General features: G+C 40.4%; 1 protein-coding gene across 14 annotated transcripts in view; it reads left to right on the top strand.

Annotated features, from left to right (window-relative positions):
• The window catches only part of FMR1 (FMRP translational regulator 1), a 37366-nt gene extending 24347 nt beyond the window's left edge, over nt 1-13019 (top strand). The window contains exons 11-17 of one of the 14 annotated variants that reach the window (XM_032846618.1): nt 270-404; nt 912-974; nt 3254-3340; nt 5865-6060; nt 7683-7790; nt 8269-8351; nt 10585-13019. In XM_032846618.1, coding sequence (XP_032702509.1) covers nt 270-404; nt 912-974; nt 3254-3340; nt 5865-6060; nt 7683-7790; nt 8269-8351; nt 10585-10695 — 783 coding nt within the window. In that variant the 3' untranslated portion in view covers nt 10696-13019. Of the gene's footprint in view, nt 1-269; nt 405-911; nt 975-3253; nt 3341-5864; nt 6061-6781; nt 7369-7607; nt 7791-8268; nt 8352-10263; nt 10393-10533 lie in introns of those variants that run through there. The other 13 variants (XM_032846617.1, XM_032846614.1, XM_032846616.1 and 10 more) reach the window with 13 other exon arrangements.
• Nucleotides 13020-22667: the final 9648 nt, after the last annotated feature.

Raw genomic sequence — 22667 nt, 5'->3', positions numbered from 1 at the left:
TGCTACTGGGAAGCAGTGCCTTGCCTACCAGATAAAGGTCAAATTTTGCCATATTTTCACATATTATCTAGTCTTTCCTTTTGTGAAAGGTCTTTTAGCTGATGTTTGATATTTTGGGGGTTTTACTGCATAATATTTGCATTCCCTAATTCTTTGCCAAAAATGTTTATAATAATTTATATTCTTAAAATATCATTGATATAAAAATGGGGCTAAATACAGTCTTTTAAATTGGTTCTCTTTTCCCTTTTGTTTTGTTTTTTACCAAGGAAATCATGCCACCAAATTCCCTACCTTCCAGTAACTCAAGGGTTGGACTTACTCCCCCAGAAGAAAAAAAGCATATAGATATAAAGGAAAACAGTACTCATTTTCCTCAACCTAACAGTACAAAAGTCCAGAGGGTAAGAAATATTTGTCACTTTAAATTATATTAAAAGGAATTTCTTTGACCCAGATGTCACAGTTGGTGTTTTGGGTGTTTTCTCTGGTTAGGCTTATAGACTACTCATGTATTTTTTTTTTTTTTGAAATCTGATTGCCATCTTATGAGAGGTTACAAACCAAAGTGATACCTACTTCTCAGTTTACTCACAGTGACAAATATGGTATAAACATAAAATATGGGGTTACAATTAATGATCACATTTTTTTCTTTTGAGGGTGGTCTTTCATTTTTTCATGCTGTTTCTTGAAGTTTTGCAGGTTGTGGTAGCTCAAAATGTACCTTCTGTTAGATACATTTAGTTACTACTTAGAATCATATTTTAGAAACTGGTTTTCAATATTTGAACTAACCTAACTATTTAGAAATGGGTTTAGAAGTCCTACAGTGAAAGTCCTGCGTTCAGGCTTCTGTGTATCATTTGTTATAGTTAATGACATCACTTGCATTCCTTATACTGCTTTAGGTGTTAGTGGTTTCATCAATTGTAGCAGGGGAATCCCAGAAACCTGAACTCAAGGCTTGGCAGGTAGGAAAACATTCCTTGAAAAATACATTTTAATTTTATATTTTAATGTTTATTCCCCTTGTTAAGAAAGACTACAAATGATCAGCAGGGTTGGGGGATGGTGGAGGAGTGTTTTGGGGTATGTTTATCCATTGCCCTGGGAAGAAAGCTCAAGTTCCTTCCTGTTGCTTATCAGGCCTTTCTTTGATGCTCACCTGTCCAGTGTCACCTCTTATCATTCCCCTCCTTTGCCTTCCAGAGTGGCTTGAACCATACTGAAGTACTTAGAGTTCTCTGAACACTATTGCCTCTGTATGCATCTGTATCCTTCACCAGAGTGCTCTTTACCCTCCAACTTCCCAATTTGCTTTGACCTTACTCCTTGTGCAGCTTTCCTTGTGTACTTGCCACAGGTCTCCTCCCCCTGACTGGCCCAAGGGCCTTTCCCCCTTCTGTGTTCCTGTGTGCTCATCCCTCTCAGTAGCACTTCCTACATAGACATTCACATGTTAATCTCTTGGGCCACAACATGAGTTCTTTGAGGGTGCAGGGCCCCCTACCTGGCCCGTGAGAACTATTTATGGGAAAAATGTCATGGCTCACCAGAGACTATAAAGAGAAATATAACCACAAGTGGATGGGATATTCCTCTCTGCTGGGCAACTCATTTCTTAGCCCAGGCAAGGAATCCCTTTCTCCTTGCATCCATATTGAAGGCCGCTGTTGTGCTCTTGGCCCTTCTTCATTTGACTATTCTAGTCCCCTAGTGATGTGCTCAAATTAGAGTGGGGTTTGGGTACAAAAACGGTTTGGACGTGGGGAAGAAGAAAATGTTTTAAAACTATTTGCTCCAAAGTGATCAGACTAAACCTGTGACATAGGGTTTTAAAGTTTATTTTGGACATACGTGATCTAGAGGGAAGAGTGTAACATTTCATCATACGACATTTTGGAAAATGATAAGGTTTAACTGCTTTGTAACAACATCAGTTGGGGAAAAAACAGTCAAAAATGTTTTTGAGAAAAGCAGATCTGATGCATAGGCCTGATCATTTCCCTAGTTCATATATTATTCAGTGCAAAAAAATCCATACAAAGCCCATGGGTTTTCATTGGCACCTGACTCTTCAGCTGATCATTGCTACTGGGAAGCAGTGCCTTGCCTACCAGATAAAGGTCATTTTACAAGCAGTAATTCCTAATTGTTGAGGTTTGTTTTTTTTTTTTTTTTCCTCCCACATCAACAGCCATGTTAATGTGGAAAGGAAAAGAAAAAAAAAAACTATTCCAGCCCCACATACATTTAAGCAGCCCAGCAGTAACCACACCTATCAGATGAATGCTCTTTTTATATAAAAGAGATGATGCTTGCTAAAGAGACAGCTTCTTGATTTTTCACACCTAGAAACTTTGGCTAGAAAATTATGTCCTCATCAAAGCCACCATATGGTCATCTGTGGTCACGTGTGTGAATATCAATAACCATGTGTATTTCTCCAGTAGTAAAATATTGAGGTATTCTCGATTTTGAATGTCCTAATTGCCAGCTATTAAGTTTGCACAACACCTTGGCTTTAGAACTTTTTTTTTTCCTCATTTGTACTGATGGGCTAGAAGTATAAATTTTTTTGTATACTCCTTTTTGAAAATCTGTCTTTATATTAGAGTAGTACCATAGAGAAAAGATCAAACTTTCCTTATGATTCAGCTGTTTACAATTTTTAGAGTACATTATTGAAATGTTCAATTTTGTGCTCATGGATCTGCCTCTTACCCTCAATCCCCTGCACAGAATAATTAGTGCAGGGGATTTACCCTGATTCTTCTTGTTTGTGTTTTGTTTGTACTCTCTTGACTTGGTTAGCAAAATGGATTTAGTTTTACTTTTGTGCCCTAGTATTTAACTTTGAATTTCTCTGTAAAGAATTTGATCCAGATAAAACCTGTAGTGTATGAATTAGAGTACTTTAAAGTATTCGTTTTGTTTATTCATCTCATGTCAGAGCTTGTATAATTTTGAATTACATAATTTGTGATTTTGCCAACATTTAATAGTAGCATTTAAAACATAATAATCTGGTACACTCAAGGGGTTGCTGTATTGATGTGTCGTTATTCACAGTAGATGTGTATAATATGCCAACTACTTTTGTTTCCATGTATTGATTTATATTTTCAACAAACATTTGTGTACCTACTGTTTGTCAGGCCCTGTGCTAGGGATTTAGTTATTAGTTGCATTTTTGTCAGATTAATCCATTATTAATTTTATAGGATTATTGTTGCCATTTATTTTTCAGGGTATGGTACCATTTGTTTTTGTGGGAACAAAGGACAGCATTGCTAATGCCACTGTTCTTCTGGATTATCACCTGAACTATTTAAAGGTGAGAGCAAGAAGAACTTTAACTTCTAATCCTTTTGTACTAAAATATAAAAACTCCACAGTCAGTCTTTTCAGCAGTGAAGTTTCATTCTAGCCTGTACATTATAATGAATGACCTCTAAAAGGTAATAGAGCAAATATTCACTCTGTTTTGCTTATTATATTTCTTTTGAAAACTCAAGTCCATTTTCTATCATTATAAATTTAAGGACCAATATCCCAGTTCTCAATAAATCCCCCTATTTCCCATTATTTTTCTGTTAAACCCTTAACACAATGTAGGTACTCTTGTACATAGCCTTTTCATCCAGTTGATCCTTTCTAGCCTCTGAGTTTTTTCCAGGCCAGATTTTGTCTGTTAACACTTGCCTTTGTTTGTCCCTTTTATGTTATTTATTAAGGAAATCCCAGTGTTTCATGAAGTCCTCTGTTTAAATGTTTATCCTTTGTATTTTTCTCTACACTCTGTTATACAAAATATAAACAACTCGTGTCTTGTAGATGCTCTTTTTAGTTAGTATTTGTACAGTTATACTTTCTCTAGATTGCAAACTGGAAATCAGGACCTGGGAAGCTACGAGGTATAGTGGAAAGAGCACTGGATTGGCAGTCTAGTGATTTGCTTCTAGTCTCTCTCCTACCATGAACTAGCTTATGTGACTTTAGGCAAGTCACTTCTCCCTATACTGGATGCTGTTAAAAATTTCTTTTAGCCAAGATATTGTATAAGTCAATGAAATAAAATCTTACCCATGTCACTTTTATAATTTCTTCTTTATATTCATATGCATCAAAATTACAAGTGACTAGTACTAAATAGGATTTTCAAAATAATCTAGCTTTCTGTTTTATTTATGATCCTATCTTAAGAATGTTTTTGCTGATTTCTTGAAAGAAAGAAACAATTTTTGGATGCAAATAAGGGGGAAAATGTACAGTAGTTAGGCATTTCATTCATCTTATGGTTGTCAGTTAATAATTGAAAATGGGAAGGTTTCATCCAGCAAGGTTTGCATGGGTAGGATACCCCGTTAGTTTGCTTATTTATTTTTGTTTTAAAGTGTGTATTTTATTTGTAATCTGTTCTGTGTGTGTGTGTTTTGTTTTTTTTTTTTTTCATATTCTTAGCTTAAATAATTACGATGACCTGGAGAGTTAGGGTTGCATTGTAATCAATCCCTTGTTCTTTTGACTAATGTTCTTTTTTAGATCTTTTTATTTATTCTTCACAATTGAATATCTTTTTTGGTTGTCAGCAGCTGTCCTGTTGCCATTCTTTTCATCACCAGATCTTCCCTTGATTGGGCCTGGCATCTCTCACCAAAAGGTGACTGCTTTGCCCCAGTGGGATAACCTGGACTACCATTCTGTTTTGCAAGATAACACCCATTCCATGAGTTATAACTATACTCGTGGAGTAAACTACTCACTCTTTCGTTGCTCAAGTCCTTTGTAAAACAGAAATTCTGGTTCAGAGCACAGATTAAATGTATCTGCCCTTTATTTTCCAGAAGCTTCCACAACCAAGATTTTAAGAACTTGGCTTAACAGGGGCTTATCCAGTGACTGTCCATGTCAGCAGTCCCTATGATGGCCACTGCTTTACTCAGACACCCAGTACTATTAAAGTTATGGATACAGTTCCCTGATAGCCAGAAAAGGAGATGTTTTATGGGTAGATTGGAAGGACAGGGGTTAGAATTGAGGCTTCATCTTGATTTGACAGAACCCAACATATCAAACCTATCAGAAGCACTATGTGTAAGGGTCTGTCAGTTGACCCCAGGTGTATATTTTGATCAACATTAATACTGTTCATTGTACTTGTTCTAGCATAGTTGTAGTCTTTAAGAGGTTTCAAGGCATGATGTTAAGATCTAACTTTTTTGGTTAGCTCTTAAATAGTTGTATCCCCCACTTCCCTGCCATATAAGGAAGAGGAGCATTTTCAGTTCCCTGAAAATAATTTTTCCTTAATGGTGTAATCCTATCCAAAGACCTACCATAATATATGTTCTTTGAAAGCAGAAGATGGCCCAAACTCAGTGCTTCATAAATTAAGATACTAGCTGGCAAATATATTTCGATTAAGATTATTTACAGTGTGTGATTTTTTTCAGGTTAGCTCGATAAACCTTAAATGTCATTTACCTACATTTTAGAGTTGCTTTATTCAATATCCTATCATCAAGAAGTCCCCAACTAGCATATCTGTGCCTTAGCAGATTCTATTGGATAATAGTGCCAAATCAAACAACTTTAAATTCTATTCAGTAGAATTTTAATGCTGAGTATTTTTGTTATATCTCTAATTAATGGACATCAATAATCTGTTATCTATAGTAATTTTTCTTTTTAAGGACACCATTCAATTTCCTGATAATTCTGTGTAATAGTGTTTACTATACATTTAGAACTGAAATTGAAATATTTCCAGTATATTTTTTAATCTGATGAAAAGGAGAAAGGTATTATTAAGTAAAATGTCAAATTATTTTTACTGTTATCTTGTATATTTTAAATAGGAAGTAGACCAGTTGCGTTTGGAGAGATTACAAATTGATGAGCAGTTGCGACAGATTGGAGCTAGTTCTAGACCACCACCAAATCGTACAGATAAGGAAAAAGGCTATGTGACTGATGATGGTCAAGGAATGGGTCGAGGTAGTAGACCTTACAGAAATAGGGGGCACGGCAGACGCGGTCCTGGATATACTTCAGGTACAAACTAAGCATTTTACTCAGTAACTTTATCTGTTCCTAGACTTAATAGCTGCTAATCTCTAATATTCATTAGAACCCCATTATAACGGTTTCTCACTACATGGTTTCCGATTCACAGTGGGTCAAATTGTGTTGCAAGAGACATACAGAGTTAAAACCTGATGATAACACTTAGAGTTTACAGGGCAGGTGTGAGTTCTGTCCACGTTCTGACTTGGGGATAAATCTGCTTAAGCCCTTGTGTGTTGATGACTTTCTTAAGGCCTTTCCTGATTTTATTACTGTATAGCCAAAATTATTTTCATTTGTGTACTGTGGCTCATTTTTTGTCAGGCATGTGCTGGTCATACTTGCTGGATGGACTGTGTAAATCAGGGCTCTGCATCCTATGGCTCATAAGGTGATTTTGAGTGTCATGGCCAAAGTCAGCCCTAGGCACAGTCAAGAAATAGGCAAAGTTTCTCTTTGCCTTCCCAGCTCTTCTGTCAGTGCTTCTTTCTTCTCTCCCAGTGCCTTCCACTGAACACTGTCCCCACCTGCCAGTGCCTACTGTCTTTCTTGCTCAACTGTGTATCTACTATGTAACTTGCTAATGGTGGTATAAGGTATAATCCATCTCACAAATATTTGCATTTCAAAAAGGAACTCTTTAAGATGGAAAAGCCTTCAAGATCCACAGGAAAGAAGCTATAATGGTGAAGCTATAATTGGTCATTAGCTCCAACAGAGGAAGAGAGAGAGGTAGTAGAGTTGATATTCTGGAGTGGGGGAGACAGACACCTACTCCTAAGGCAAACCTTGAACCTAACCCCTAACCCCTCTCCCAACAGTCTGTCCTTTTTGCTGTTGAAGTCCCACCTCACCGTGGAGCTCTTTTCTCCCACTCCCATCCCCCCTACATCATTAATCCACCCCTTCATGCTTAATGAGCTTATCTGAATAATTCCCTTATTAATGATAAATTATTTCAGTGGGAGAGGGAGGGAAGGTTGTGGACCAAGCATCAGGCAAGCATATCCCCTTTCAGCTAAGTTCAATCCCGGATCCCACAGAAGACCCTTCCCTGAGAGAGTTACCATGTTGGCCTTCACCACCCTCTCAGAGGTGACCAAAATGTATGCATTCCCCGCTGTCCCTGGGCCAAACCTTGTTAAAAGGAACTCTCTTTATAGAGGTTTATTTATCAAGGTATTGCATTTAACTGTTGTAGACAACTCTTCCTCCAGAGAGCGCAGATGTTTAAAGGAGCACAGCTGTTTAATGATGTGGCATACTCAGGTTTGAACTTAGATGGCTAATAAAATACCTTTTTTTTTTTTACGAGAACCAAAAACATTTAAAACCAAAATTACCTCAAATATTGTGAAACCCTTCATTTTGAATTTAAGATAATTTGTTTTACAAAATGGAAGGTGATGATACTCTTTGGGTTTATAAATTGGGAAGAGTATTGGATTACCCCTGAAACGTCTCTGGAAGCTTCTGTTAACCTAACTTTTTTTTTTTAAGTCGGACAACGGTATATAACTTTTAACTCTCGATAGGAACTAATTCTGAAGCATCAAATGCTTCTGAAACAGAATCTGACCACAGAGACGAACTCAGTGATTGGTCATTAGCTCCAACAGAGGAAGAGAGGGAGAACTTTCTACGCAGAGGAGACGGACGACGACGTGGCGGTGGAGGAAGAGGACAGGGAGGAAGAGGACGTGGAGGTGGCTTCAAAGGTACAGAGATGTTCATTTCTTAATAATTAAAGGCGAATTTTAACAACCGAAGTTCCGTGAAAAATCTTGGTGATTCAAAGATATATTACTTAAGACCCCATTTTTCCTGTTTTCTACTGGGCAGCAGAAGAAGGGCTCAGCGGTAATCAGCGGAACGTCAGCCTTCCCATGGCTTGTGTAGAATGTAAAAGTAAACACCGATAACTAGTTCAGCTTCTTTGGGGATTCTGCACATAACGTGAACATTAGCTCAGGTTGACCTGCGACATGGTTGATGCAGAATTGTAATGCCTTTGAAATGTTTTCTGCTTCTTAGTTGCATGCTAGATTTCTAAGCATTATGTAACTGGAATCACTGGATTGTTGATTATGTTTTGGATTCTGTGGTCTAAATAAATTGAGAGCGTAGGAATAAAGAACTTCTAATAAGCACATCAAAATCAGTTAACTGTTGAACCTTTTAAAATTGACCCTGTAGGAAACGACGATCACTCCCGAACAGATAATCGCCCACGTAATCCAAGAGAGGCTAAAGGAAGAACAGCAGATGGATCCCTCCAGGTAAACTGGTGCCTCTTTACATCTAAATTATTTGAATTACTGTAGTTTGAGACTTACAAGTTTATTTTACTTGATTTTTAAACATGTTGAAAAGTTGTGGAATTGATACATGTGACATGTTTTCCTTTCAACATTATAATTGTGGGCAGTCTTCGTTCTTTGTGACAAATATACCAAGAAAATTTCTCTAGAGACTATGCAGTCTTAAGCATTTGTGAAGACTTTGACAGTCTATTAGGACTTGAATACCACATTGGTGGTTCCCTGCAATTCCCCCAAGGAAAGGGACATCCCAGAATGTACTGAGAGACCTGAGTAACCCTGTGGACCCCTCTTCCCCTGAGTTGCAGGGATAGGGTGATCTCTTTGAGTAAGGAAAAGGAGGTGTCTGTCTCATAGGTAGTAATTGTGGTAGACAGGACTGCTGGTGCTCTCAGCTAGTACGTGCGAATCAGCCAGCTGTTGCTTTATAACCAGCCTCTATTCTGAGATCCCTTTTCAGTTGGCCATCACCTGTGCTGAATCCATTGTTAACTTTAAAATTACTCCTGAGCATCTCAGACACCATTGCTAAGTGCTGTGTGTGTGTGTGTGTGTGTGTGTGTGTGTGTTACCTTATTTACTCTTTCAGCAGGCCCTGAGGTAAGTAGTTTTATTTTTTATTCTTTAGGTGAGTAAACTGAAGCTTTTAGAGAGATTCAGTCCTTTGTCCACAGTCACATAATGATCATATGGTGGAATGATATTTGAACTCTGGTGTATGATTCCCAGAACCCATATTCTCCTCTGCTTCTTAAATTCTTAATCCTTAATCCAAGTAGTTAGGATTCCTTATTGACTATGGATCGGCTTAGGACCAACATTCAAGATTAGTGAGATGCTTTTCAAGAGCACAAATTTCATGACAGAATATTCCATAGGATTCCTAGTAGTTGTAAGTAGGTGTTAACTGTTGGCAGGTTCTTAAGGAATAGAAAAGACCTTAGATCTAGGTAAAGAGATGAGGAAATGATGTACGTACATGTATTTTGCAGAGATAGAAGGCCTTTATCTGCTGGCCTTTTAATTCTCTGCTTAAAGTGACATGTTCCAGGAATTTGGCAGTCTGATCATATTGCTTAAAAGGGTGCATATTCATAATTGTATTTATAATTAAAATGGGACAGCGAATAAAAAGGTTTGTGTTTTCCATGTAGGAGAATAGATCCAAGTCAAAGCCCTAAGCCTTTGATGGCCAAACATTTAGAATGCACGCTGAGACCCAGCACTTGAACGCACTTTGAAATTAGAGCAATCCATTTTGAGATCTATGTAGCATTTGTATTTCAAGCAGATCAATAGTTGTAGTTGTTTTAAGCCCATTGGTCAATATTATCTTCTTTTATACAGCATCTGGAATTGTTAGCAGTGTTTTAAGTGTTCCGTGTTGACACTTAAACTATTTCATAAATCTTAGGATACTGTTTTCTGAATTGCATTCATCTTTACACATGTCTTGGCATTCCAGTCCTTTCACACATTAGTGTTGTCGAATTTCCCTGTATCATTATTATTCTTCAGAGTTCAGGTCTTATGATCATCTGACTGGCCTTACTGAAAATACAAGCTATAAGAAAGCAAGGCTCAAATTTTTCTACTGTAAGACAGTGGGAGCCTCAGTATAGAGAGGTTAATCTTACCTATGATAGATAATTCAGGTGTAAACTAAAGGCTAGTTACTTAATAAGCAAGTTGAGTTCTTATACTGGTAAAGGGGAATAGGAAGGCATCAATCTGGGTCCCTCGTGGGTTTCACAGTCTTTAAGAATAACCCATTCTTTTGAACTCCAGTATTATAGTTATATATTATCTTATAATTAGTAATAGTAATTAATTTTAACTATTTTGTTTCTCACTATTTTATTCTGCTTAGAAGAAGACACGGTAGGATTGTGAGTTTTTATCTAAGTTTGGACGCAGTGAGATGACCAGTGTGTTCCAGTTAAAGAAGAAGAGTGTTTTAAAAATCATAAAATAAATAAAAAATCCTTCCTAACTTTAATTTCTTGCACTTCCTCTATTCTCACTCCCATTTCCCCTTTTACCATGTGGAACTTACACTTAGGCTTAAATTTCTTGTCAGGCCAATTACAGATTACAATAGGATATGGTCTGTATATATAACAACTATAACTTGTTTTAGATCAGAGTTGACTGCAATAATGAAAGGAGTGTCCACACTAAAACATTACAGAATACCTCCAGTGAAGGTAATCGGCTGCGCACGGGTAAAGATCGTAACCAGAAGAAGGAAAAGCCAGACAACGTGGATGGTCAGCAACCACTTGTGAACGGAGTACCCTAAACTGCATAATTCTGAAGTTATATTTCCTAAACCATTTCCATAACTCTTATTCCATATTAGAAAACTTTGTTAGGCCAAAGACAAATAGTAGGCAAGATGGCACAGGGCATGAAATGAATACAAATTCTGTTATGAATTTTATTTTTTTGGTATTGGCCATAAGCAACAGTTTTCAAATTTGCACAAAAAGATACGTTGAAATTTTGAAAATTGCTTTTAAGTATACATTAGCACTTCAGGGCAGGATTTTAGTTTGGTTTATTTTTTAAATTACTGAGCAGTGATATTTTTTGTTAATTTGGACCATTTTCCTGCATCGGGTGATAACTTGCCGGTACATTTCAGTTTTTCTGAATAAATAGCATTTTTAGTAATCATATTACAGTTCTGTTTTCAATCTCCTATAGAAGTCCATGAAATACTATGTCATTTCATGTCCTGTGTCAGTTTATGTTTGGTCCACTTTTCCAGTATTTTAGTGGACCCTGAGATGTGTGTGATGTGACGTTTGTCATTTTCATTAGCAAAAAAAAAAAAAAAAAAAAAAAAAAAAAAAAAAGTTGTATGATCTGTGCCTTTTTTATATCTTGGCAGGTAGGAATATTATATTTGGATGCAGAGTTCAGGGAAGATAAGTTGGAAACACTAAATGTTAAAGATGTAGCAAACCCTGTCAAACATTAGTACTTTATAGAAGAATGCATGCTTTCCATATTTTTTTCCTTACAGAAACATCAGGTTAGGCAGTATAAAGAATAGAACTTGTTTTTTTTGTTTTGTTTTGTTGCACTGAAGTTTGACAAATAGTGTTATTGAGAGGGATGTGTAATTTTTCTGTATAGACCGGAGAAGAAATAACTATCTTTTCATTTGAGAGAGGCTAAAATAAAATGTTTTCAGCTAGGAACAAATCTTCCTGGTCGAAAGTTAGTAAGATATGCCTGCTCTTTGGCCTGATGACCAATTTTAACTTAGAGCCTTTTTTTTATTTTGTCCTCCCCAAGTTTTGTGAAGCTTTTCATATTTTAATTTCAAGGTTATTTGGGGGAGATAGAAAGGTCATTTTCATGTGTGCATAATAATCCTGTGAAGTACAGGTACTTTGTCTAAAAAAACATTGGAAGCAGGTTAAATGTAAGCCTTGAAATACGAGCTCTAATGTATAAGTGGAATTGGAAAGCAGACTAGAATTGGTTAACAAATACTTCTTTTCTTTAGTTTTTTTTTTTCATTTTTTTTTTATGTGTTGGGTTTTGGTTCTGTTTTTGAGTCTTTTTTATGAATGAAATTTACTGAGGAAAAATATGTGAAGGACCTTCACTCTTCAGATATTATATTTTTCTTAAAGAATAACTCCAAGTAGGGGTACCACTGAGTCTGTACAGAGCCGTGTGAACTGAAGTTCTGCCTCTGATGTATTTTGTGAGTTTGTTTCTTTGAATTTTTCATTTTACAGTTACTTTTCCTTGCATACAAATAAGCATATAAAAACGGCAACAAACTGCACATGATTTCAAGAATATTAAAAAAGTCTTTTAAAAGTATTGCCAAACATTAATGTTGATTTTTAGTTATTTATTCTGGGAATGTATAGTATTTGAAAACAGAAATTGGTACCTTGCACACATCATCTGTAAGCTGTTTGGTTTAAAATACTGTAGATAATTAACCAAGGTAGAATGACCTTGTAATGTAACTGCTCTTGGGCAATATTCTCTGTACATATTAGCGACAACAGATTGGATTTTATGTTGACATTTGTTTGGTTATAGTGCAATATATTTTGTATGCAAGCAGTTTCAATAAAGTTTGATCTTCCTCTGCTAAATTGATGTTGATGCAATCCTTACAAATGATTGCTTTTAAAATTTTAAGATAGGAAAAGAAATCTATAGAAAGTGTTCTGTTACAAAATGTAACTGTTACCACTGGAAGTTTCACATGTCTTAGGAAGTTAGCTGTTATCTACCAACTTTCAAGAACTTGATCTTGTTTAATAAGGTGGAAAAAAAATCAACAAAATGGTACAAAAGCACATTGTGCCATTACAATATGCACTAAGTCTCTTTTTTTACAAAGGCTGAATTCAGCAAGGCGCTAACTTGCTTAAATGTGAATTACTAACTTCTAAAACTGTAATTTGATTCACATGTTTTCAAATGGAGTTGGAGTTGATTCGTATTACAATATTTGTGTGCTAAACGTGTATGTTTTTCAGTTCTAAGTCATGTTTTTAAAATCTTATTAAAGTTTCAAAAATCTGAAGATTGTTTATCTAGATGTAAATTTTTATTAAAAAGTTGCACTTATGAAAAAGCAAAAAATTAGTCTGACAGATGTTTGCTCCTGGTCTTAAATTTCTAAATATAACAAATATTAGCAGTATCTGCGGGGGGAGTTATTTATCATTCAAAGCATATATGCCTTGCAAATAATGTTTTACGTGCCCTTAAAAGGCAAAAACATAACCACTAGAAAATGCTTCTCCGTATTCCCAGTCATAATATTTCAACACATTAATTACATAGGGTGCCACCAAACCATATTGAACACATACTCCTGTCTGTGCACACATGAATAAACCCTGCCATTTGAAAATACTAAATGTGTCTGTGTAGTTTAAAAAAGAAAACCATAATAAAATAAATGATGGGTTTGTAGGTAGAAGGTGCCTGAAATGGCTGTTGTAGTCACTTCAAGGAACTCGGGCATAGCTGAGATAAAAGGTTAAAAGTGGAGAGGAGATCAAGTCAAAGTTCTCTGTGTTAGCATCCAAAATGATTTAAGGATGCAGGACCGTCTCTTCTATATTGATGGCCTGCCTCTCCCCTCCCCGGTTCCCCCTCTGAAAACTCCATCTTCATTTTCTGCCTTTCTGGGTTTTCATTCTCCTACTTACCTGGTTTTCTGCTACCTTGTTCTGCCTTCTGCCTCGTTCTGAACTTTTCCAGGGCCAGAAGAGCTGAACACAGTCCATTAGATGTGGTAGGTTAAAACCAATCTACGAGTAATTTGGTTGGGTTTTCCTGGTTTCACAGTGGTCTTCAGTGCTACGTATGAAAAGCCTGTTGGCAACATCCGCCTTGACACTCAATTTGGCTTACTCAGAGGCCTTTCTCCCATCTGATCATGATCTTAGAGCTCCTAGTGCTTAGGACTAGTGTCTTTTAGAGTCAGTATACTGATTTGATCCCTGTTGAGTCCATTTGTCTCGTGGCCATAAATAGCATCTTTCCTTCATGACCTGCTGATGCCTCAGATAACCAGTTACTCTGAAATTGCCATTAGCAGATGCTGATCTTTATCGCTCAAAAAGCTTAACAGGTACCAGTACTTATTTATTCTCAGATTTTATTTATTTGAAAGAGATAGTATGAGCATGGGGAGGAGGGGGAGATACAGGCTCCCCATTGAGCAGGGAGCCTGATGCCGGGCTTGATCCCCTCTGGGATCCTGACCTGAGTTGAAGGCAGCCACTTAACCGACTAAGACACTCAGGTACCCCACAGGTACCATTATTTAAATCTTGAGCATCTTTTCCACTGTATGTTTATTTAGGGCTGTTTAAAAATTTTATTTGGGGCTATTTAGAAGTTTTCTTTCTGCAGCGCCTGGGTGGCCCCGTCACCAAGAAGCATCTGACTCTTGGTTTTGGCTCAGGTGGTGGTCTCAAGGTTGTGAGATTGAGCCCCGAGTCAGGCTCAGCTCTCAGAGTCTGCTTGAGATTCTCTCTTCCTCTGCCCCTCTTGCTCGTTCTCTCTCTCAAGCTATTTTTTTTTAATTTTTTATTTTTTTTAAGATTTTATTTATTTCTTTGTCAGCGAGAGTACACACAAGCAGGCAGAGACAGAGAAGCAGGCTACCTGCCAAGCAAGGAGCCTGATGTGGGATTCGATCCCAGGACCCTGGGATCGTGACCTGAGCCGAAGGCAGCGGCTTAACCCACTGAGCTACCCAGGCGTCCCAATAAATCTATTTTTAAAAAGAAATTTTCTTACCATTTCTTTCTGAGAACTTGCCATGAAGAAATGGGAAAATCCTTTTTTTTTTTTTTTGTGCGAAGGAGTCTTATGTTAGTGGGAAAGGCATTAAAACTCTGCAAGTTGCACTTGCTAAATGATTAAAGACTAAATTTCAAAATTGAGTGCTTAAAGGTTTTCCCACCAATTTGTGTATACCATAGATTTGATTACAGGGGTAGGCTGAAAATTGGAAGACTGAGTGTCAACAAGAGACAGTTAAACAGAATCCTGGGAATTGGGGTATTTGATAATGATTCAGCATTATTCAAAATTTGGATGGCTTATGCAGGAAGGAAAAAAAAAATTCCAGTGTTATTTCTTCAAGTATAAAGTTCCTTTGATAAATACTAAGGCATCTTTGTCAGATTTCCCCAGAAATCAAAACCTGTAAGATACTGTGTCAATGAACAGTACTGGTTCTCAAGGAATATGTATCATTAAAAGTTGCAAATGCATTGTAGCCACTACATGACAGGAAAGGACATAGGGAGTTATGCTGTGGAAAATGGAATTGCGGGGTAGATTCCACACTTGTCCGGGGCATAGGCTCTCTGGTTACTGCATAAGTCATTTCAACTCCAGGTCTCAGTTTTTCATGTGTTAAAGGAATGGTTGCTAAGGTATCTCAACTCCAAAGTTGTATATGCATTCATGTTTCATGTATAAGTATTCATGTTTTATGTGGAGAAAGCTACAGAGAGTCCGTGGTAATGAACCATCCCCCTGATTTCATATCATTAAATCATTACTAAATATTATATAGCAGGCCTGTGACAAGTTTCTTAGGGATGCAGGGATAATATCTCAGACCTTTAAGAAGTTCACTGTCAAACGGGAGAGCTTGAGTCTATGGGCAGTTGCAGCATACAGTACACAGTAAGCGCTAAAATGCGCAGGGCAAGGTGGGAGCATGCAGAGGGACCCGCCGGGATCAGGATGGTGTGGAGCCAGGAAGGGACTACTTCTCAGGTGAAGTGAGTCTTACTTAAAACAGATTGGAGGAGTTAGCCAGGTGTACAGGTGCTGAGGGCAATAATCTACTCATGAGAAAATCTATTTGGGAAGCTTCCAAGAGTTCCATGTGGCTAGGGCACAGAATTTGAGGGAGAGAGGTGAGTCGAGGTACTGTCAGGGAGGCCTACAGTGCCATGTTAGGGGTTGGACCTCAGGGTGCCCTGGAAGGGTCTGAAATGACCAGGTTTCCACTTAAAGTGTGGTGCACAGACAGGATTGTCCCATGACTCTGGGAGCCCCTGTCAAGTTACCTTGTAACTAGCTGGCAGGAGGGACTGGGCCCAAATCCAACTCTCAGGAGGCTCTTTTGCCCCACAGTGCAAAGCCAGCTTCCCACAGGGTCACAGGTGCCAGCGGCCTGGGTTCCCAGACAGCTCCCCTGACAGCTGGCAGTTTTAAGCCCTGATTTGATCGTCTGCATACAAGGCTGCTGTCAGGCTTGTCCTGCGGAAGGGTATACCCCCAGAGAAGCAATAACCTTCTCCTGTGACCTTTGCATCTCTGCAAGAGAAAATGGGCATGCCTGTGCCTCTTCTTGCTGGTAATTTTCCTTATTAAAACCGCTTCCTTTCGGATGGTGGTGTGGTGTTCGCCTTCACCCACCCTTTCACAGATGGTGCCCAGCGTGAGGCAAATGCCACTTGTTTCAGCTCTGGCCTTTGGGAAACTGAAAAAGGAATCAACTAAGCCATACCAGGATGGATAGCAACCCACCGAGGGCAGCAGGAAACCCAGCCGAGCTGCAGTTGCTGGTGAACATGTTACTGCGAAGGCCCTGGACCTGTGAGCCCCTCCGTGTAAGGCAGATTGAAATGATTGGATCCCTCAGCGCTCTCAAGGCAGCCAGCCCTGTGAGCCCAAGAAGAAAGAAATCAGGAGAAAAGAGCCCTTGGTCCCAAGTGCCCTTAGAATAGTTGATTCAGTCTAACTTCTTGGACTTGAACCCTGTTCATTATGCAGTGTACCACCCAGGGGCCTGTCAGGGGTGGGGTTGAGGTACACTGACAGTCACACAAATCTCTTGAGGCTTGAACTGCTTGCATGATGAAGAAGTTGCACCCATGAGGTGAGTGACACTGAGTGACCAGCATTTGGGGTTTACCACAGGGTTCCCTTTTGCCGAATGAATTAGCCTGACCAATGAGGAGAGAGCAGATGTGCCTGCCCTGGGCTTGAATTGGATGCTCATGGAAGTCAGATTCACACATACACAAAGAGGAGACTTCCTGAGACACTGAATCCAGAGTGAGACATCCCTGCTGAGGTCCTAGCGGTCTTGAGGCACTCTGACACTATTACCATGCTTGTAGGAAAACCCTGGGCATTGGGATAAGTTGTGAGCAAATGACTTTAATTCAGAGACCGCTGACAAGGCTGATGGCGTCTTACGTGAGGAAGACAGCCCTAATTTTACTCCTGTCAGGGAGTAAGGGATGGGATAATCCTCCAGCGGCTGACTTAGGCCCTATCCAAAGGGGGAAGAGATAAAGGGCCCTGTAAGGTGCCCCAGGTCTCAGCAAAAGTGGGAAGGCATCAAAGCACCACTTCAGATCTCTTCTGAGGCTCCCTCAGGCAGCATGTTATGGTTCTGGGGCTTGAACGAAGGGATCACTAAGTAAGGAAATGGGACAAGTAGTGAGGTCGTCGGGCTAAGGGCTAAGTAACCCAGATCACTATAAGGAGGTTGCAGAGAGAACAAAGAAAGTGTCCAGGAAACAACAAGAACTTACTCTTTTAAGATTTATTTATTCTAGAGAGAACGTGAGCGAGCCAGCGGGGAATGGGGGGAGAGGGGAAGGGGGAGAGAATCGCAAGCAGACTCCCTGCTGAGTGCAGAGTCCCACCTGCGCCCCCCCCCTCACCAAAACCGGGCTTGATCCCATGATCCTGAGATCATGACCTGAGCCAAAATCAAGAGTTGGGCGCTCAACTGACTGCACAACCCAAACACCCTATCAATAACTTATTCTACATCAAACACACCCCTATAGAGAGCTGATGCCAGGAGGTCCTGGATGGGGGCGATTCCCTTTGGAGATGGAGGCCATTCGTTTTCCCTACTGCCTGGCCAGCAAATCTGCAAAGCCTCCTTGGAGAAGACCCCAGAGGAGGAAGCCAAGTGGTTAGCCATATCTTAACACTGCTGAAAGAGACTGTCGAAGACTCCCCATCTCCAGCAGGCCTCTGTGCCACCCAGGAGACTTATTTTTTAGCCCAACCGCTAGTTGGCCCTTCAATTCAGATTTGAGTTCATTCAAAAGTGAACTTGGCCAGGGCCCAGTCCTATGGGGATTGCTGACTTTCTCTCCTGGTCCTTATAGCCTAGAACACGTGTGGGGAGGTTTCAGCTGACCTACCAGACACTAGAGCCCGAGGCACTGTTGTTCTTGGACCAGTAAGTGCACAGTAAATGAATTTCCCTGGCAGGGTTTGAGGTGGGTTTTACTTACAGCCAAGAGATTCGGCACAATTACTACATAATAGGTATGGATATGCTGGGCTCCCTCAACCCAGCATGGTACAGTGACCTACTGAGTGGGTGTGGCTATTGCCATCTTTCCCAGTAAATGCAGAGCCTCTTGTATTGCCAAAGCCTGCCACGACTGGGCAGTTGAAACAGAATCACATACCAGTAGGTGAGAAAGAATATATACAAGGCTTATCCCATTGCCAGGAGGGAGTGGTAGGTCACAGTGTCTTCCAATTCCCAGTCCTCTTTAGCCAGTGAGTAAATCCCTTGCCTGTCGCCCCCGATTGCACATCACTATGGTTTTAGTGGTGGCTGCCATGACACTCAGAGCATCTGATACACAGCAGGTGACTGAACTGATGGCAGCCGTTCCTGGCATCTGGTCTGTGGCCTTAGCGTGGCACCGTCCAGTTCTTCAACCACTAGCCACTTGTGGCGGCTTTTGAGCGCTTGAAACATGGTTGGTCTGAACTGAGATGGATACAATGGATTCTGAAGACTTAGTTTGAAGATTATCTAACTAGTTTTTTTTTACATTTAAATACCGCATTGTTAATATTTTGGATCTATTGGGTTAGCTAAACTATGTGATTAACATTAGTTATACCTGCCTCTTTTTACTGTCTTTTTTTTTTTTTAATTGGTCTACTAGAAAAAGTTTTTTTGGAGATTTTTTTAAAAATTTCTTTATTTCAGAGAGACAGAGCACAAGCTGGGGAGACATGCAGAGGGAGAGAGGGAGAAGCAGACTCCCCACTGAGCAGGAAGCCGATGGGGGCCTTGATTCCGGGACCCTGTGATCATGACCTGAGCCGAAGGCAGATCCTTAATGGACTGAGCCACCCAGGTGCCCTGAAAAATTTTAATTACATATGTGGCTCACGTTATATTATTCTCAGACAGAGCTGCCCTAGACATTGCTAATGTCTTCTCCAGATTTCTCTAGGAAGAAAAAAAATTATTTTGTTTTCACCTGACAAAGCATGAAGTTTACCTTTATTGTCCTGCCTCGGGTATTTTGAACTTCCCCAGCAATACTTAATAATTGCAATGTGTCAGTAGTGAGTTGGGCAAGTCCGCTATATTATATTGATGATATTTTGTTTTTAAGTAGACTGCGCCCAGGGTGGAGCCTAATGAAGGGCTTGAACTCACCACCCTGAGATGAAGACCTGAGCTGAAATCAAGAGTCAGACACTTATCTGACTGAGCCACCCAGGTGCCCCTCTCTTGATGTTAATTTTCTGGTGGCCCTCACAGCTCTCTATGCATGCCCTCAACTCTGCACAGGTGGCAAGACCTTGAATTAGGATAGAGACCAGGACCAGGTCACTTGAGTGCCCAGCTTCGGGGCTATATAAGCAACTGCCCAAAGAGCTATTCCACAGCCTAATCAGGAAAAACTGTTGGCCTTGCAAATACTAGCTACACCACTGAATGGTACCTGCCTTTTGAATGACAGTTATTTGTCCTGGTGGGGACACATTGGCTCACTATAGAAAAAAAGTGTGATTCTCAATTCCAACATTCCCATCCTGTGATGTTTTATTGTCACTAAACCAAATTCCATCACATCGGGGTATCAGTAATGGTCCTGTTGGGAAACTGAAAATCACACTAGTGCTTTTAACAGAGAATTTAATATAGAGATTGGCTAGACATACATTTAAGGATTGAAAATTCAGAACAGGAACATTAAGGTAACACAGAGGTGGGGTCCACAGGAAGCATCTGCCATCCTGAGGCCTTCGGGAACAAAGGGATAAGGCTCAAAGGAGAGACCCACAGAATTCAAACCCAGACCTCCAGGAAAGGGATGCTGTTGGTTGGTACTGGTACCTTGGTAACTCATGGGAAGACCCCCATGGGGCTGGGACTTAGAGCACTGAGAGGGAGCACCTGCCAACTGGTTGATGCTGGCGTCTCTGAGCAGACATGATGATGCTTGTTCTCCGTCAGGGAAGTGGGGGGAAGGAAATCAGAAATTGGATTCATCTGCCGCTACCGGAGCAAACCATTCCTGCCAGAGTGAAGAACCATAGACCACAGTTTTCCAGTCTCCCTCTAGAGACTCTTAGGGGCAGAACCTAATAGGCAGCACTGGTGACAGAGCAGAGAAGAACACGGAAGGATGGTCTGCAACTGAGAGACAATTGCTTAATCACTGACAACGTGCCACGAACTGAGAAAATGTGAAATGGAAGTACCTCCAATTGGGGGTTAAGCCACCCAAAAGAATAGGTGGCTACCCACTCAGCAGAAACCGAGATGTCCCCACTGGCTGCTTGTCCTGAGTGACTGGCTTAATAGGGGCCTCCATTTTGAGACTCGGTACCGTACAAGGAAACTTGTTTCGCTGATAGGTGAACAAATTCCGTAGAATACCAGGCCATCTGTTATGAAGATGGTAAGTGCTGACAACCCGTGGCATTATTTGCTCTACACAATGGGGCGACCTGAAAAGTTCTGCTTTCGGTAATAAAGCATTCTGCTCCTCAGTGGATGAAATACACATTTTCATGGACTCATAGGCTACTGCGAATAGTCTCACTCCAGTTAGGCTTTTAAGCGACCCAGGCTGAGACTAGTAAAGTCATAACATGATGAAAACAAATACGACTCACCCCCCAACCTCAATTAATAAGTCACGTATGTATTTGTCTTCACATCCTCAGAAAAGCAAAGCATCTGCAAGAAGTAAGTCAACTGAGCCCGCGAGACATCAGTCATATCCATATCCATGGTGGCCTACTATATATGTCCAGACCCAGCACAGTGACAAAACCACCATGAAGGGCTGTCATTTGACATACAAAGAAGCTACACTCACAGGCAGCATCCCAAACTGTAATTCAGGGTGAGCTTTGTCATACTACGGAAGATAGGACTGGCTCATACTGGCGAACATACTTCACGGGCCTGAAGAAGGATGGGGTAGGAAGGATCTCAGGCTATGTTACAGTCCAAGCAAGCTTCAACCAGGCTGATGGGGAGTTCTTAAACCAAAGTTAGCTGTTACAGGGTTTCTCCTCCTCCTAAGAATGGCTCTACATTTGTACCCCCACTGTTGCTCAATTAAGGGCTGGAAGTGGTCTATATGAAACGTGACCTTGGCACAAACACAGTCCTGGGTGCAGAAGGGTAGCAAGTGGGGCTCTCAGGCACAGCTGCACGGGCACCACACTATGTAATAATACTTCCCCCTCTCTTTGGACCTGCACTGACCATAGTGAGTAACTGGAAAATTTTTACTACATAGATCACGAAAATGTGGATGAACACAAATTTAAAATGGCATCTCGTGTCCTTCCCCACCAGGCAGACAACTCTGACACTGGGTTTTTTATACCTCTCCTCTGCAGGTTGAGGACACTCTTGCCCATGCAGTAAGTCACCTTGACACTGTAGCCATCTTCCTTGATGTCAAGGGACTGACTCCCTTTGGTAATGGAATTGTGAGCCCCTGGTCTCTGTGGAGCTTTTCACTCCAGCATATAAAATACGGCCTGGTTCATTACTGAGGGGAGCTTATGGACCCCAACTGATTGGGCATGGACGGATCCAACTCTGAGAAGCAAGTGGAGGATCAAGGGGCAAATAACCTCTCTTTTCCTTGTCCAGATATGGATAGACTGTACCTGTCTGGGGCAGTGACCATACTACTAACTATCAGAAAGCTAGTTATGTCACTCCCAATTGATTTGGCTATGGGGGAATCTTATCAGCACTGCACTATCATACAAGACCTCTGATATTGCTTCTACCAGGCAGGGGACTCAACCACTCTGCCTTGATTTTCTACATTCATGTATCCATCACCTGTGATGTCCATGCCAGACGGGTACAGAGATTCACCTTGGACCCAATTCAAAGCAGCCTTTGTGCTCTTCTCACCCACTTCCAGGGCTAGTTTTTCTATGTAGTGGGACCACCTCCCTTGTCTCCCCTGCCTCCTACTTAGATATAAGTTTACCCGCTTCCTAAGAACAGCCATACAACTCTTTCGTAGCCAAAGAGCCAGTGGGCACAGACTATATATCCCCAGATTCTGGCCCCATTAGCAAGATCTACCTGAGGTCATGAGGGACACAGTTTATCACCATTTTATATGGGTTTTCCTCCCATCAGGAGATGTTTCTAAGGCTGACTCCACGAGATTACCAATGAGATAGTTAAGGTCTCACTACCAAAGATATTCTTGATTCCCTACCTCTGCTTTGTTGGATAACTGCATAGCTTTGGCTCATTTACTGACTAGGCAGTATGCACTGTGGCCAACAGCTCCTGCTGTTTCTGCTTGAATACCTCACTGCAAGAGGCACTATCTAACATCAACTATAGGAGTTAGCCGCATGGCTCTCAACCACCTCCTACCGAAGCCCTACAGTTTTCATGATGAACTTTGTATCTCATTTGGGATCCTCATTTTATAATGCCTTCTTTGCCATTGTCACCACTTCTAGAAA

The sequence above is a fragment of the Lontra canadensis genome, unplaced genomic scaffold (genome assembly GCF_010015895.1).
Source record: "Lontra canadensis isolate GAN:19392208 unplaced genomic scaffold, GSC_riverotter_1.0 scaffold178, whole genome shotgun sequence".
Taxonomy (NCBI): Eukaryota; Metazoa; Chordata; class Mammalia; order Carnivora; family Mustelidae; genus Lontra; species Lontra canadensis.
Note: the sequence above shows the minus strand (reverse complement) of the source record. Positions and strands in the feature narration are given on the sequence as shown.